This window comes from Hevea brasiliensis, chromosome 9, assembly GCF_030052815.1.
Source record: "Hevea brasiliensis isolate MT/VB/25A 57/8 chromosome 9, ASM3005281v1, whole genome shotgun sequence".
NCBI lineage: Eukaryota > Viridiplantae > Streptophyta > Magnoliopsida > Malpighiales > Euphorbiaceae > Hevea > Hevea brasiliensis.
In genome coordinates, this window is record NC_079501.1 from 21587559 (window position 1) to 21600327 (window position 12769).

At 30.6% G+C, this 12769-nt stretch overlaps 1 protein-coding gene across 1 annotated transcript; it reads right to left on the reverse strand.

The window, feature by feature from the left end:
- Positions 1 to 4488: 4488 nt before the first annotated feature.
- Positions 4489 to 12015, reverse strand: LOC110648192 (agamous-like MADS-box protein MADS2). Its single transcript, XM_021802344.2, has 8 exons — positions 11471 to 12015; positions 6348 to 6426; positions 6091 to 6152; positions 5811 to 5910; positions 5299 to 5340; positions 5173 to 5214; positions 4857 to 4993; positions 4489 to 4769 (listed from the first exon to the last, which is right to left on the reverse strand). The coding sequence occupies exons 1-8, from the start codon at positions 11653 to 11655 to the stop codon at positions 4694 to 4696; spliced, it is 723 nt and encodes a 240-aa protein (XP_021658036.2). The 5' UTR covers positions 11656 to 12015; the 3' UTR covers positions 4489 to 4693.
- Positions 12016 to 12769: the final 754 nt, after the last annotated feature.

Consider the following 12769-nt stretch of genomic DNA (forward strand, 5'->3'; position numbering starts at 1 on the left):
ATAAAATAACATTTATTCGGTAGACTAATTTTAATATAATATATAGTACTATCAAGCACGAAAACATTGTTATCAATTCAATGAATAATCGTATTCACCCCTTATTTTTAACATTTCATATTTTTCTGATGAGTTTAATTTTACTAGCTTTCCATTCAACATTGTCCTTCTTCTAGTCCATGAGTTTTAGAGTTTAGTTGGTGACTTAAGCCCTGTTTGACATTGAGTTTCAAAGCCTGAAAATGATTTTTTGAATAAAAGTATCATTTTAGATGCTGTTGAGAAAAGCAGTTTGGAAAAAAATTCTTTTATTATTTTAGTATTCTTATGACTAAAACTGATCAAATTTAATTTTTAATTATTTTTTAACACTCTCTAACTAGTATATTTAAAAAAGTAATTTTCTCAACAGCAGTTACAACAGCAATGCCAAACAGGCTCTTAGTATTACTTTAAATTGATTCTGATCATTGTGACATTCCGAATATACAAAATAATTATAAAGTTTAAATAGCCCAAACCCAATTACTAAAAATAATTTAATTTAATTATTTTGAGCTCGGTAATTTTAGGGGTTAAAAAGTTATTTTGTTACGCATAATTCAAGCCTAATTATCGAAAATAATTTGAATTAACCATTTTGAGGCAAGTAACTTGGTATGTGAAAGTAAAATAATATGGGCGATTGTAGCACAAGAGTTAGACCCAATAGTTTAGGCTGAAAATTATTTGAACCAATTGAATCTGTATTTCAAGTTAATATTATCTGTTGTGTAAACATTTCTGTTTGGAAAAATAGAAAAGGAAAAAGAAAGTTAGGGATGTAGAATTGGGATATAGAGTGGATATATTATAGCGGACGTGAGGTCTGAAATGATACAACAAATCCAAGAAAGTGTGGATGGGCAAAATGATGGATATAAGGAAGTGGTCCAAAACCTAGAAAATATAATAAAATTTTAGGCTAGTGGGATTGTTTGTTTACCATTAGGATTGTGAGATTTTTCAGATTTTGATGGAAGTGGTCCACTTCTCATAGGCAACGACCATTTTGTAGCTTGTGTAATAACGTCAAGTAATCCCTGGGACCATGATGCCCGACCATCACCCCTAGGACTATAGAATTACCTCGTACAAAATTTCACCCATCTCCATAACGTATTGGGACCATTTTCTATTTATTTATTTAAATAACAAGATAATTAAATTAAAAAAATAAAAACAAAAATGACAATGGGGACCATTTTTGACCCATGTACTATTACTCTTAAGGGACGTGCTCTCTCTCTTTTTTTTTTGGCCGAAAAAGGAGATTCATTGAACGCCTAGAGAGACAAGGAATGTGATACAAATAGAATTTATGCTAGGGATTTTTTTTTATCTGAATTTAATTCACCGTAAACATAAGATATAAAATATACGGTGAGATCTACTTATTAAATATATAAATTCTACATATTTATATTTTGAATTCATAATATATAGACTGAGTATAATAGATAAGAATTTCCCTTGAGCTAGAGGATTAACAATGAAATCGTCATCTTTAATGGCTTTTGAAACTAACATGTGAGCACATTCATTTGTAGCTTTTCTAATGAACTGAAAGATACAATTATCAAAATGAACAGCTAGATATTAAATCAATCTATTAATTGTTTTATACTACATTGGAAATCTAATTGCAATGTCGTTTAGAGTTAAAATTGAGAAGCCAAAAAAAAAAAAGTTTTTCGGAAAATATTTTAAATATTATTAAAAAAATAGAATAATATTTTTAAATTAATATATTTAAAAAACTTTTTTAACTGCAATTCCAACTATTAGACTTAACTAGCTCCTGTATGATATATTCCAAAGATATTTGGCAAACAAGAAATTAAATAAAAACTGGTTATTTATTCCTTCGTCATTATATATATAATGATAAGTTTCTTCGAGTGTTGTTGGAGGAATCTTTTTGATAGAGAGGAATGAATAAATATGGAGAATTGAAGGCAAGGCCCCCATGCCACCCAACCACGACCCCTTGTGTGGATGTGAATTTCTCAAAGATTGTATAAGATACCATAACAAAGGTGAGATTTCATGACTAGTTGCACCCAACGAATGCAAAAAAGGTGGTGAAAAACAGTTTTGCAAAATACATAAATAAATAAGCACCAAATAAAGAAAGAATCTTAACCCTCTGCAATCACATTATAATGGAAACTTTATAATTAATTATTTTAATGTGATGATTCCGCTCATGAATACAAGCACCAAAGAAAGAAAGAAAGAAAGATTCTTATCAACAAAGCATATTTTACTGGCAAAATTAGGGTTACGAATTCTGAAATCATCATTATTGAGAGAACTTTATTTGAATGCCACTCTTGAATTGAATATGGATTAATCTGATTCGTATGTACGAATGAGATACCATATGATTAAGTAAAAAAAAAAAAAAAAATTAACCCTCTTCAATGACATTCTGCTCATGCAATAATAATCAATGTGCTATACCCTTAGTTCTTGCTAAATCTCCTTTTGCTACAACTTTATCCCTCACATCAACTAAATTAATAAAGTTTGAAGATGCACTGTCTGAAAGTAATAATTAGCATTAGTTTTTCTCATTCAATTTGTATATTATATATGTGTGCAGTTGAATGATGCTTGCATTATTTTTGTTGTAGAGATATGCCTTAGCTAGAGAGGGGACTGAACCATCTTAGTGAGACATATTATTGTGTCATGCACGCTTGCAGATATGTTCTTCAATGATTACTCTATATATATATTGAGCATTTCTAAAGGTAAACTTTGCAGAAAAGAAGAATGCTTCTGAAAATGAAGCATCTTTATAATGCCAGCTTTTTTTTTTTTTTTCCTTTAAACATTAAATAATTAAATATATGAATCTCATATCGTGTATCCTTAGTCAACCAAGTTTAGATAATAATTTCCTAGCTGGAATATGATATGCTTCACTTTCCAAATAGAAGGAAGGAGGGACTTTCTTGTTTTCTTTTTCTTTTTCTTTTGTGCAGTAAAAATTAAAAATGGGAAAGAAAGCAATAAAAGGTGAAAGTTAATGATGGACCTCAAATGGAGATGTTAACAAAGGAAGAAAGTTAATAATTTCATGGATTCAAATTTCAAAATGATGGTCCAAATCGGGCATGAAATATAAAGTTAAAAGCATTATCTAAACATTGAATCAAGCTCTTGAATAAATAAAATAAAATAAAATTCACTACCTCTTACTAACAATGGCAAACCTTTTATTTAACTTCTACCAAAAAAAAAAAAAATTGTTTATTACCAAGTGGGCAAACATGGAAGTCTAGGTCAATTTACTGGCGGCGCGTGCATTCACGCACCACTAATTTTTGGTTTTTGGGCTTGAAGATTGAAGAAGTGAAGGAGTCGGACAGTTTAAGGCAATGGACAATGCGGGGCTCCTCAGTCTCAGCTGCCCTAATAGCAATAGACATGATCATCCTCTGTCATTGTAGCGCTGCTTTCTATTCTTCTATTATGGATTTTGTGCTGTAAAAATGGTGTAAATGTGGAAAATATTGTGTGAAAAAGTAGAGAAAAATAATTTCTCTTTTTTTTTTATATATAATCGAGTCGATTCACGTTTGAATTCGAAACTTCACAGTCTTAAGATTACTTTAATATTACTGAATTAAAACTTATTAATACAATAAATTTACTTTATTATTAATCTAACATAGTGAGTTTAATAATAATTAATAAGCAAACGTGATTTGTAATATCAATTAATTATAGTATGAAATTCAAATGCCAAGTGTCAGCAACCTAGAAGACCACAATCTTCATTATTATTATTATTATTATTATTTTAGAATACCTAGGAGAATGATTTTTTAAGAATGCTTTTAGGGGTGTTGTTAGATATTGCTCAATTATATTAATATGTGTAATTATGGAGTCTGAAATTCAGTTAATGGTGAATATAAATAAATTTGAAACAACAACCTAATGAGGATCAATATTTATTGAAATGAATATAAATTTTCTTTAAATTCATTTTCCTTTATTATTATTATTATTTTTTTTTAAGTTGAATTTGTTTTCCTTTACCTAAATAAATTTCGACAAACATTGATATAAGTTGTGGGTATGGTTTCATAATGGATTTTCAACTGAGAGCCCAAGAAAGAGTTTTATGCAAAAATTTAGAAGGCATTTTTTCCCTCTTCTAGTATGGCTGGGATTGTTTAGGAAGCCCGGCCCATTTTCTATGAACAAAAATTAAAATTAAAATATATATACTAATAAACATATGAAATTAATCTCAATCTATCTAGAAAATATATAAATCCATTCAGAAAAAATTTACTTTTATTATAAATTTAAAATATAAATATTTAATTCCCGCATTCATTCAACATTCAAAATAACAAAATAAAGATGACACAACTTATTGTAATGACCATAAAGCACATACAATGCTTATCAAGTGAAGAATAGAGATGATAAAGTCAAGGAGATTTTGCAACATTTATGAACTTACAAGCCATTTCGTCCATGCCTAAAGGTTTCATAGTCCTTGAAATTCACCCTTTGACATGTTTCTTTCTTTTTTAAAATGTCCATATGAGAAGTACATATGTTCTTGAAATCATTTACATATAAGTGTTATGAGCAATAAGGCAATAATAAAGTCAAACTTCAAAACTCAAAGCATCCATCCAGGAATGAACCCATTCACTTGCTGGGCATGAGTTGTGGCAGTCATCTGGTCAGAGTTGTACCTGTATCCACGACATCAATCAAGTCAAGAAAGTGAAGTGATGATTAAATGAAGTTTTATGGATTTCTTGGAGTTGGAGTTCTTTTACCCTATTTGCAATGTGGGATTGCATTCTAATGGCTGGAATAACTCCTGAGAGTGAGGGTGCTGCTGCCCATATGACATGCTTTGCTCACCACCTTCCCATGATGATCGAAGGTTATTGCTTGCACTGATCTCATCCAGCTGCCAAGCAAGCATCAAAGTTTCAAGAAACATGGATGAATTCCTCAAGGGAAATCGATGATTTGATATTCTGATTAACAGCATAACAGAAGCAGGGCATTTTATTGCATTCCGGAACTGATATGCGAAAGTAAATATGGACGAGCAAAGCATGTACAACTGTTAGCTTAATTTCTTACCTTTATTGCCAAAGCTCTGTTAGATTCAAGCAACAACTGTTCCTGTACTCAAAACAGTCGTCAGTTAGCACCGGCAACAACATAAGGGTGAATTATGTTCATTATAATACTCCCATTTGCGAATACCTTGTTTTGAAGATCAGAAAGCTGGTCAAGCATAAACTGGGTCTGCAAAGCATTTCAGATCAACAACATCAAACAATCTGTGAAAGAAATACACTGGTCTCTCCTAGAAGTATATGGGAACTTGAGAAATGATATGAAAACGTGAACATGTTGCCTAACAATTGATCCAAAGAGAGAAAGGCGTATACACATTTTCAGCTATATATCAATATTCAATATAGAAAGATACAATTATTAGAAAAGAAAATAAAGAGAAGTCAATAAAAACAGGAAAACATAATCAAAATAAATAAATAACACAAGCATTAGTTGATTGCTAGAACAAGCCCCTCTCCTCCCCAATATTGGCTCACATAAATGCCTATATGCTTCCCCTCATTCTAACATCACAGATTGTTAATCTGTGTTTCATTGACTCAAAAGAGATTATCTGGATTGTGCAGTGTTATCACAAAAATTTAGGTATTCTAGTGATTGTAAAAGCAGATATGCAGTACCATAAATTCAGTTACCTTAGTGGACCTAACTTGCTTCAGTGATGACTCTAACTGACGCTCAAGCTGCTCAAGCTCCTTGGTGTTCAGAGGGCCCAATTCCTCCCCAAGAAGGTTCCTGCAGCACCAAGGAAAAAGGTGTTTTATAAACTTCTCAAGCTTGCTACTGAAGTTGCAATCATTAAAACTTTACAACTACGCAAGAACTTTCCAAAAAAAAAACTTTTTCCCAACACATCAGTTTACTTCTGATTCAGGTTCGGATTTTATAGCACATTCAATACAGGTTTTTTTTTACCTCTGAGTTCGTTGCAGGGACTCAAATCTAGCTTTCAGTTTCACGTACTCCCTATAGCTGCTCTGCTTACATAAACCAAAATCTTAAAAGCACAACTCCAACAAAATACTCAGTCATTCTATGGCATCTTTAAAGGCAGGCTATAACAAACACATAATGAACTCTGTTATTTTTCCTATACTGCTAAAAGCAACATTATTCCATGGTCATCCATATTCTTGAAGACAGACAAGTCAGAATATAACAATTTAAGCTACCTCGAGCTCCTTGGCAGGTCTGTTGACTTCCACCGCACCATAGCTGCACTTTTGATACCTTTCCAGGGTATTGAGCATGCTGATATGGAAAGAACAGGTTATATCAGGATACTGAAGTTGATTGCCACTGAAAATATTTTACAAAACAAAATTCTAACATAGCATTGGAAATGATCAAAATCACAACCCCACCGGAAGCAGCATGTTTCATCATCTGAAAGCAACATACATCTTTTAATTTGCATTCCCATCCATGTCTAAGGTCTTTTCGTTATGCAGGTGGCAAATTATGTACTATCGTTATAACAAATTAAAGCTTAAGACAAATTGCAAGCATAAAAATTTGACCCATGATATCATCTAATAAACAATTAAAAAAAGGTTAATATTGCAACAAACTTTAAATCACTATATGCATATTTGGCAGAACATGGTAATATATAAAAGAAGGTGATGAAACAAAAAAACTCAACAAAATTTCTATAACATGATCTAATACAAAATTTTAATAAAATAGCAATACAATACCTAAAACAGAAGCACTCGCAAATCTTAAAGTCTTGTTCAGCTTATCTCATCAGAAAATACAACCGAAACTCTAGCAAATAATATGTATCTATGACCAGAAAAATGATGTTATAATGTGTATTGTATTCGGATATGATTTTATTAATTCAAATTATGATCCAATCTAAAAAATCTATGATATGCTGATAGTGGAGAGATTGGACCGATATCCCTGGTAATATCCGCAATATAATTTAGTGTAAACACTATAAATTTTGTTACAATAGTGTATGAGGTTTAGGAAAACCTATTGGGATTAGAGTTAGAAGGTTTAAATAGATTGTAACTTATTCTTTTTATAAAACTTTTTATTGGTCATTTACTTGTGGATGTAGATTTTACCCTTAAATCATAAATTTTATATATATATTTTTCCTGTATATAACTTAATTATGAGTGTATTTGTGTGATTATCATAATAAAAGAGTATCCAGACATATAATGCATGCCATAAACAATAATATTGACCTCCAAACCAACTATATGTTATTCAGGTTTCCATCTGTCCACAACGAATGCCAAATTGAGAACACTGAAGGGGATGATAGACAGATAGAAAATAAATTCTTCACCAGCACTTGAATAAATTAGCAGTTTATGAGAACAAAAAGCTAATTGGAATCATCATGCATATAACACATGCTTTCTTTGGGTGGGGTGTAAAAAGAAATAGAAAAGGTAAAAGAAATGTGATATGAATCATTCTTTATTTGCATGCTTACTGAGGCAATTTATTTTCAATCTTTTGCACAGTATCCTATGAATCAAATGAAATCTAAGGATTATACCTTGAGTTAATAAGAATATTCTCTTTTTTTCTTATTTCATGGAAGAAAAAGTATTCATTTTAATTTAATAAATTTGTATCTGAGAAATTAAAACTAATTTCAATTAAATTAAACCTCTCAAAATATACTATTAGAGAACATACAGACAAAAAAGAGAAAATAAAATAACCATATACATTGGTGGTATCCTATCAAAATTTATTTCTTTATTTTAGTTTTTAAGATATTTACTTGTAGTCTATTAAACTATTTAATTTATTGACAAATACATGTGAAGGTTAAGTTTGAAAACAAATCAGATAAAAGAGGCTAATAGAGAAATTGACAAATTTTTGGGAGGGCGGTTCTATCTTATTTTGCAATTCTACATAAGCATAGAGGGCAGAATTATAAATCCAGTCCATATAATTTTCTCCCTGCAAAGGGACTATTTCTTCACAGCCCAATTTTTAATGCCAAATGCCCTAGGCTCCCAGCTGGTTGCCCCCTTCTTTTTTTTTTTTATTAATTTTTTCACAGAACTTTATATTTGTTAGTAGATCCAAATTTTTAAAGAAAAGAAAAAATCATTTCTTTAGAAAACATACACTGTACCATTGAATTATTAAATTAAAATTTTTTAATTTTTTTATTAATTTGCCACTATATTTGAAAATTTTGGTATAATTTTTATGTAATTTTTTATTTATTTAGTTAGAAAATATTTTTCTTATCTAGATTCGATCTATCGTGGACCTATTAAATATATAAATTTTTTATATTTGTGTATTAGATCTATGAAAAATTTGGTTTACGTAAGAATTTTCCTAAATAGAAACTCCAACTTAAAATCTTACCATTTTGAAAACAATCCAAATTTCATTTAGATACAAAATTTCAGTTTTTTCTTGTTTATATAGGAGTGAGATCCATATATTTATAGAGAGAATTGATTTTCTAACCTTATTTATGCTTATTACATGGTAGTTGCCAACTTCTGTAATACACTGTAAATCTAGGGTTTTGTTGTAGAAGAAAGAGACCCGAACTCCTTCCCTCTCTTTTCTTTTAACTCTAACAATCTCATCACATATAAGAAAGAAAATATACAACGCATCTAGGATTACAAAGGATCTTTTTAGGAAGATTTTGCTGGTGAAAGTTGGCCATAAAGTGAGTGAAAGATTGCTTATTTGCTACTATATATTATGCTATCTACACCAACTTGTTGCAGTTGATCAGAAATTAATTTGCAGACAAATTATTATTCAAAAGACTCTCAGGATACAAAGGTTCAATAATCAAGGCTTTTCTGGATCACTTCACTGCATGGCCAAAAATTGGAGGGCAACTGATTTTTGAGAAATGAGGAAGGGTTTTAGGCATAACCATATCAATAGCTTATGCTGATAAGAATGAATTCAAATTTTTTTATCACTTGGCCATGATATTGGAAAATCACTCAATTTTAAAATTTTAAGAATCTTGATGAGAGCTCATGGATAATTTAATTTATCTAACAAAGCAAGGGTCCACTTATATTAATGCATGCAATAGGTTATATGAAGTGAGAAAACTTGGATAAAGATACGTGAAAAAGTGCTAGTCGCACAACTAAAACAACCTAAACATTGAAACAATTCTCTTAAGAGATAAGAAAATGGCTATACCACACACATCGCTTTAACACTTTTCAACTTATTCCATGCCCATACAGTAATATATGAATAGAATAGAATTGAATTTGAGTATAATATATCAGGTAGAGTTAGTTGGAGTAAAAAAAACTGTTCGAAACCATTTTTGAAATGCATTGTATCACAAAAAGAGACAACTAACTAGTAGATCATGTCAAGTGCTTGAGTGTGAAAACAATTTGATGATCAAATTCCCATGCTATAATAGCAATTCCTCTATGGATAGGAAAGATTAATGTCCTTTCTTTATTTAATTAGAATGGCATAAGATTTAGGGAGGAGAAGGTATTGGGTACTAAAAAACGAATCAAACAAAAAGTTCAAGATTGATCATAAAGTGAGGGTATGCTCAACCAAACAATTATCCCACTCTAATCATTCATATAAATTTATTTAAAAGAAAGTGCTCAAACAACTAATAACAAACATCCAAGCATGAATTCATAGATGACCATGAACTTTGGCTATCATTTATATTCATAGATGACCATGAAATTTGGCTATCATTTACAAACTTCTCGCGGGGGAAGATGTAAGTTTTTTCAACACAAACAAAATCTTGACCGATGAAAGACATTAAGCAGAGAATATAATATCCTTGTTCTTTGCTGCCTTAGAACATTAAGGCATGTTCAGACCAAAAAAAAAGTCTTGCAGGGTTCAAAAGACGTTTGATTTCTGTTCTTGGCAATTTAGTTTTCCATTATTGTACTTATAGGGTTTTAAATTTCCTTTTTGATTTAATTAAAGATGGACTATTCATTACTATGAGACATGGGTAGGGAATTTGTAAGGAGAGAATTAAGTTTTATTTATGGTTGGGCTTTAAGATTTTGAACTTTAATCAATAAGTTGGAAAACAAACATACTTACCAATTAAGTTAACCTAAGTTAGTTGATTATATATATATATATATATATATATATATATATATATATATATATATATATATTTTTTTTTTTTTCTAAAGCTGCTATATGTTATATGCAAATGCATGCTAAAGAATCAATGACATTCTACTCCAACTTCAGAGGAAGAAAATTTGCGAAAATTAATCAATATAATACTGGTAAAAAATCCCAAAAAGATAACCACATATGCCCAAGATATCTGTCGTAGCATCCTCTTTTAGAGGAATTAATTATAAAAGAGGCGAGAGTCTATTATTTAAATTTATTGAAGTACAGTTTGCTTCATTGAAAGAAGTGTTTATATATAACGATTCCAGCAACAAAGGAGAACTTCATATACCTAGCAGATAACAGATGAATATCTATCACAAAAATCCAAAATGACACGGGGGTTACAAGAAGTTCTTGAGCTAATCTACTGATGAACTTCTTTTCTCCAAAGTTATATATGACAGAACTTTTGCAGAGAGAGAGAGAGAGAGAGAGGGGGGGAAAAGAACTCGAAACCAAACAATCAGAAGAAAACCAGGACATGAAACACGTAATTTCTTTTCAACAAAGGAGAAAAACAAAGTAGAAGAGACAAGAAGAGATCAGCGATCAAATTTTTTAGCAAGGAAGTTGATTCCGTATTTAGATCAAAATTGTCAGCTAGCAACTGCTGAATTTCACATAAATACATAGTCGACCAAATTATTTTTAACTGCAGCTTAACGAAAGCCCTGCTAAAGATCTCCAAGTGAACAAACAAAGGCTTTAAATTTGATTCAGATCTCACAAGAATCAGACGAAGCAGATCCAGCAGAACCTAAATTGAACATAAAATGAGCTAGCTCATGAAGGTCACTAAAATTTCCAGCCTTATTAAAGTTAAAATCAAATTGGATTTTTTTTTTATAAGCTACATTGGCATTCCAATAGGCCAGCAAAAAGAAAAAAGAAAAAAAAAACTGAGACTGAAAGAGTGCAAGAAGCTTGCTTTGTATTATATCAATCAAAATAAAATCTGAAGTTCATAAGCATAAATTAAGAAAAGAAGAGAAAGCAAGCAGATCGCACATATATTCAAGGAGTACACAGACACACGCACAAAAATACGTGTATATATATATATATATATATATATATAGAGAGAGAGAGAGAGAGAGAGAGAGAGAGAGAGAGAGAGAGAGAGTCGTACTTAGAGATGCTACTGAACTCATAAAGCTTGCCACGGTTAGAGAAGATGATGAGAGCAACCTCTGCATCACAGAGCACAGAGAGTTCATAGGCCTTCTTCAACAACCCATTCCTCCTCTTTGCAAAAGTCACCTGCCTGTTTATCTTGTTCTCTATCCTTTTCAGCTCCACCCTTCCCCTCCCCATTTTCCTATCTAATTATAAACCACAAACCAAATTACACCTCTCTCTCCTTTATTTCTATATAAATATATATCTCAATATTATCTAAAGCCTATGTATTTGTATATATGCTACTCTTTTCACTTCTTCTCCTTCTCTCAGAAAACAAGGTGATCTCTCTTTTATGGGTCAGTGCTTAAATGTAACCAAAATGTGAAAAACAAGAGAAAGTTGGAAATTTGGAAGAAACCCTAGAGAGATGGAGAAGTTTTTGTTTTTGGGTTCTCTTCTTTTTCTCTCCTCTACCCTTTTTCCTTCAATTTTTAACCTCAGGTTTCAATCTAACATCACCAGGAGTGAATTGCAGGAAGCTAGGGTTAGTTGTTCTTTCTAGTTCCATGTAATCCTGTTTTGTGTTGCTGTTCATTTTCAACATCATGTCCACTCTTTTTCTATGAGCGTGTTTACACGCTCTCACGTCTTCTTTATGTGCCATTGTCAGGGCAAGAGAGATTGGGAAGTGTGTTCACGCTCAGGAATTGTGAGTGGTGATGGATTGAGGTGTTTCCTAAATCAAAATTTGAGCTCTCTTTTCCTGTTGTCTTTAGAAGTAACAGAACGTCGTCGCCATCCTTAAAATGGACTAACACGTGTCGATTCCACGTTGGCTTTAAGTCACCATCGACTTCATTTTTTTTTTCTTTTCAACTATTTTTAATAGATAAATAAAAAAAATTAATTTCATCAAATTGCGTCAACAAGATTCCTTAATTTCAATGTTCTTGAGGTTTTTTTTTTTTTTAAATCTTACTAAAAGTTAATTTTTCATATAGTGAGTTAAATATTTATTTTGAATTGAAGCAATATATAATTCTTTGTTCTAATGAATTAAGAGGAAACATTAACTATTTAAGCTTCCCTTTGTATCGTAAAAAATATTTTGTTAATATTTTTAGTTTTTAGGGTATTCAAAAATATTTCAATAAAAAATATTTTTTAATAAAAAATTATTTTAAATTTTAATAATTTTATTAAAATATAAAAATATTTATACTGTAATTAAATAATAAAAAATATATTTTTTATTAATTTAATATTATAATTAAACAATAAAAATATTTTCATTTCTTAGAAAATA

Bases quoted from the DNA above. Each gene is read 5' to 3' on its own strand.
- LOC110648192 (XM_021802344.2), bottom strand. From the start codon at position 11,655: ATGGGGAGGGGAAGGGTGGAGCTGAAAAGGATAGAGAACAAGATAAAC. The intron at 5,215-5,298 runs GTATTCGCAAAT...TTTTGAGTACAG, and splicing joins TTTCTGATCTTCAAAACAAG to GAACAGTTGTTGCTTGAATC. The intron at 4,770-4,856 runs GTAAAAGAACTC...TCGTGGATACAG, and splicing joins AATCCCACATTGCAAATAGG to GTACAACTCTGACCAGATGA.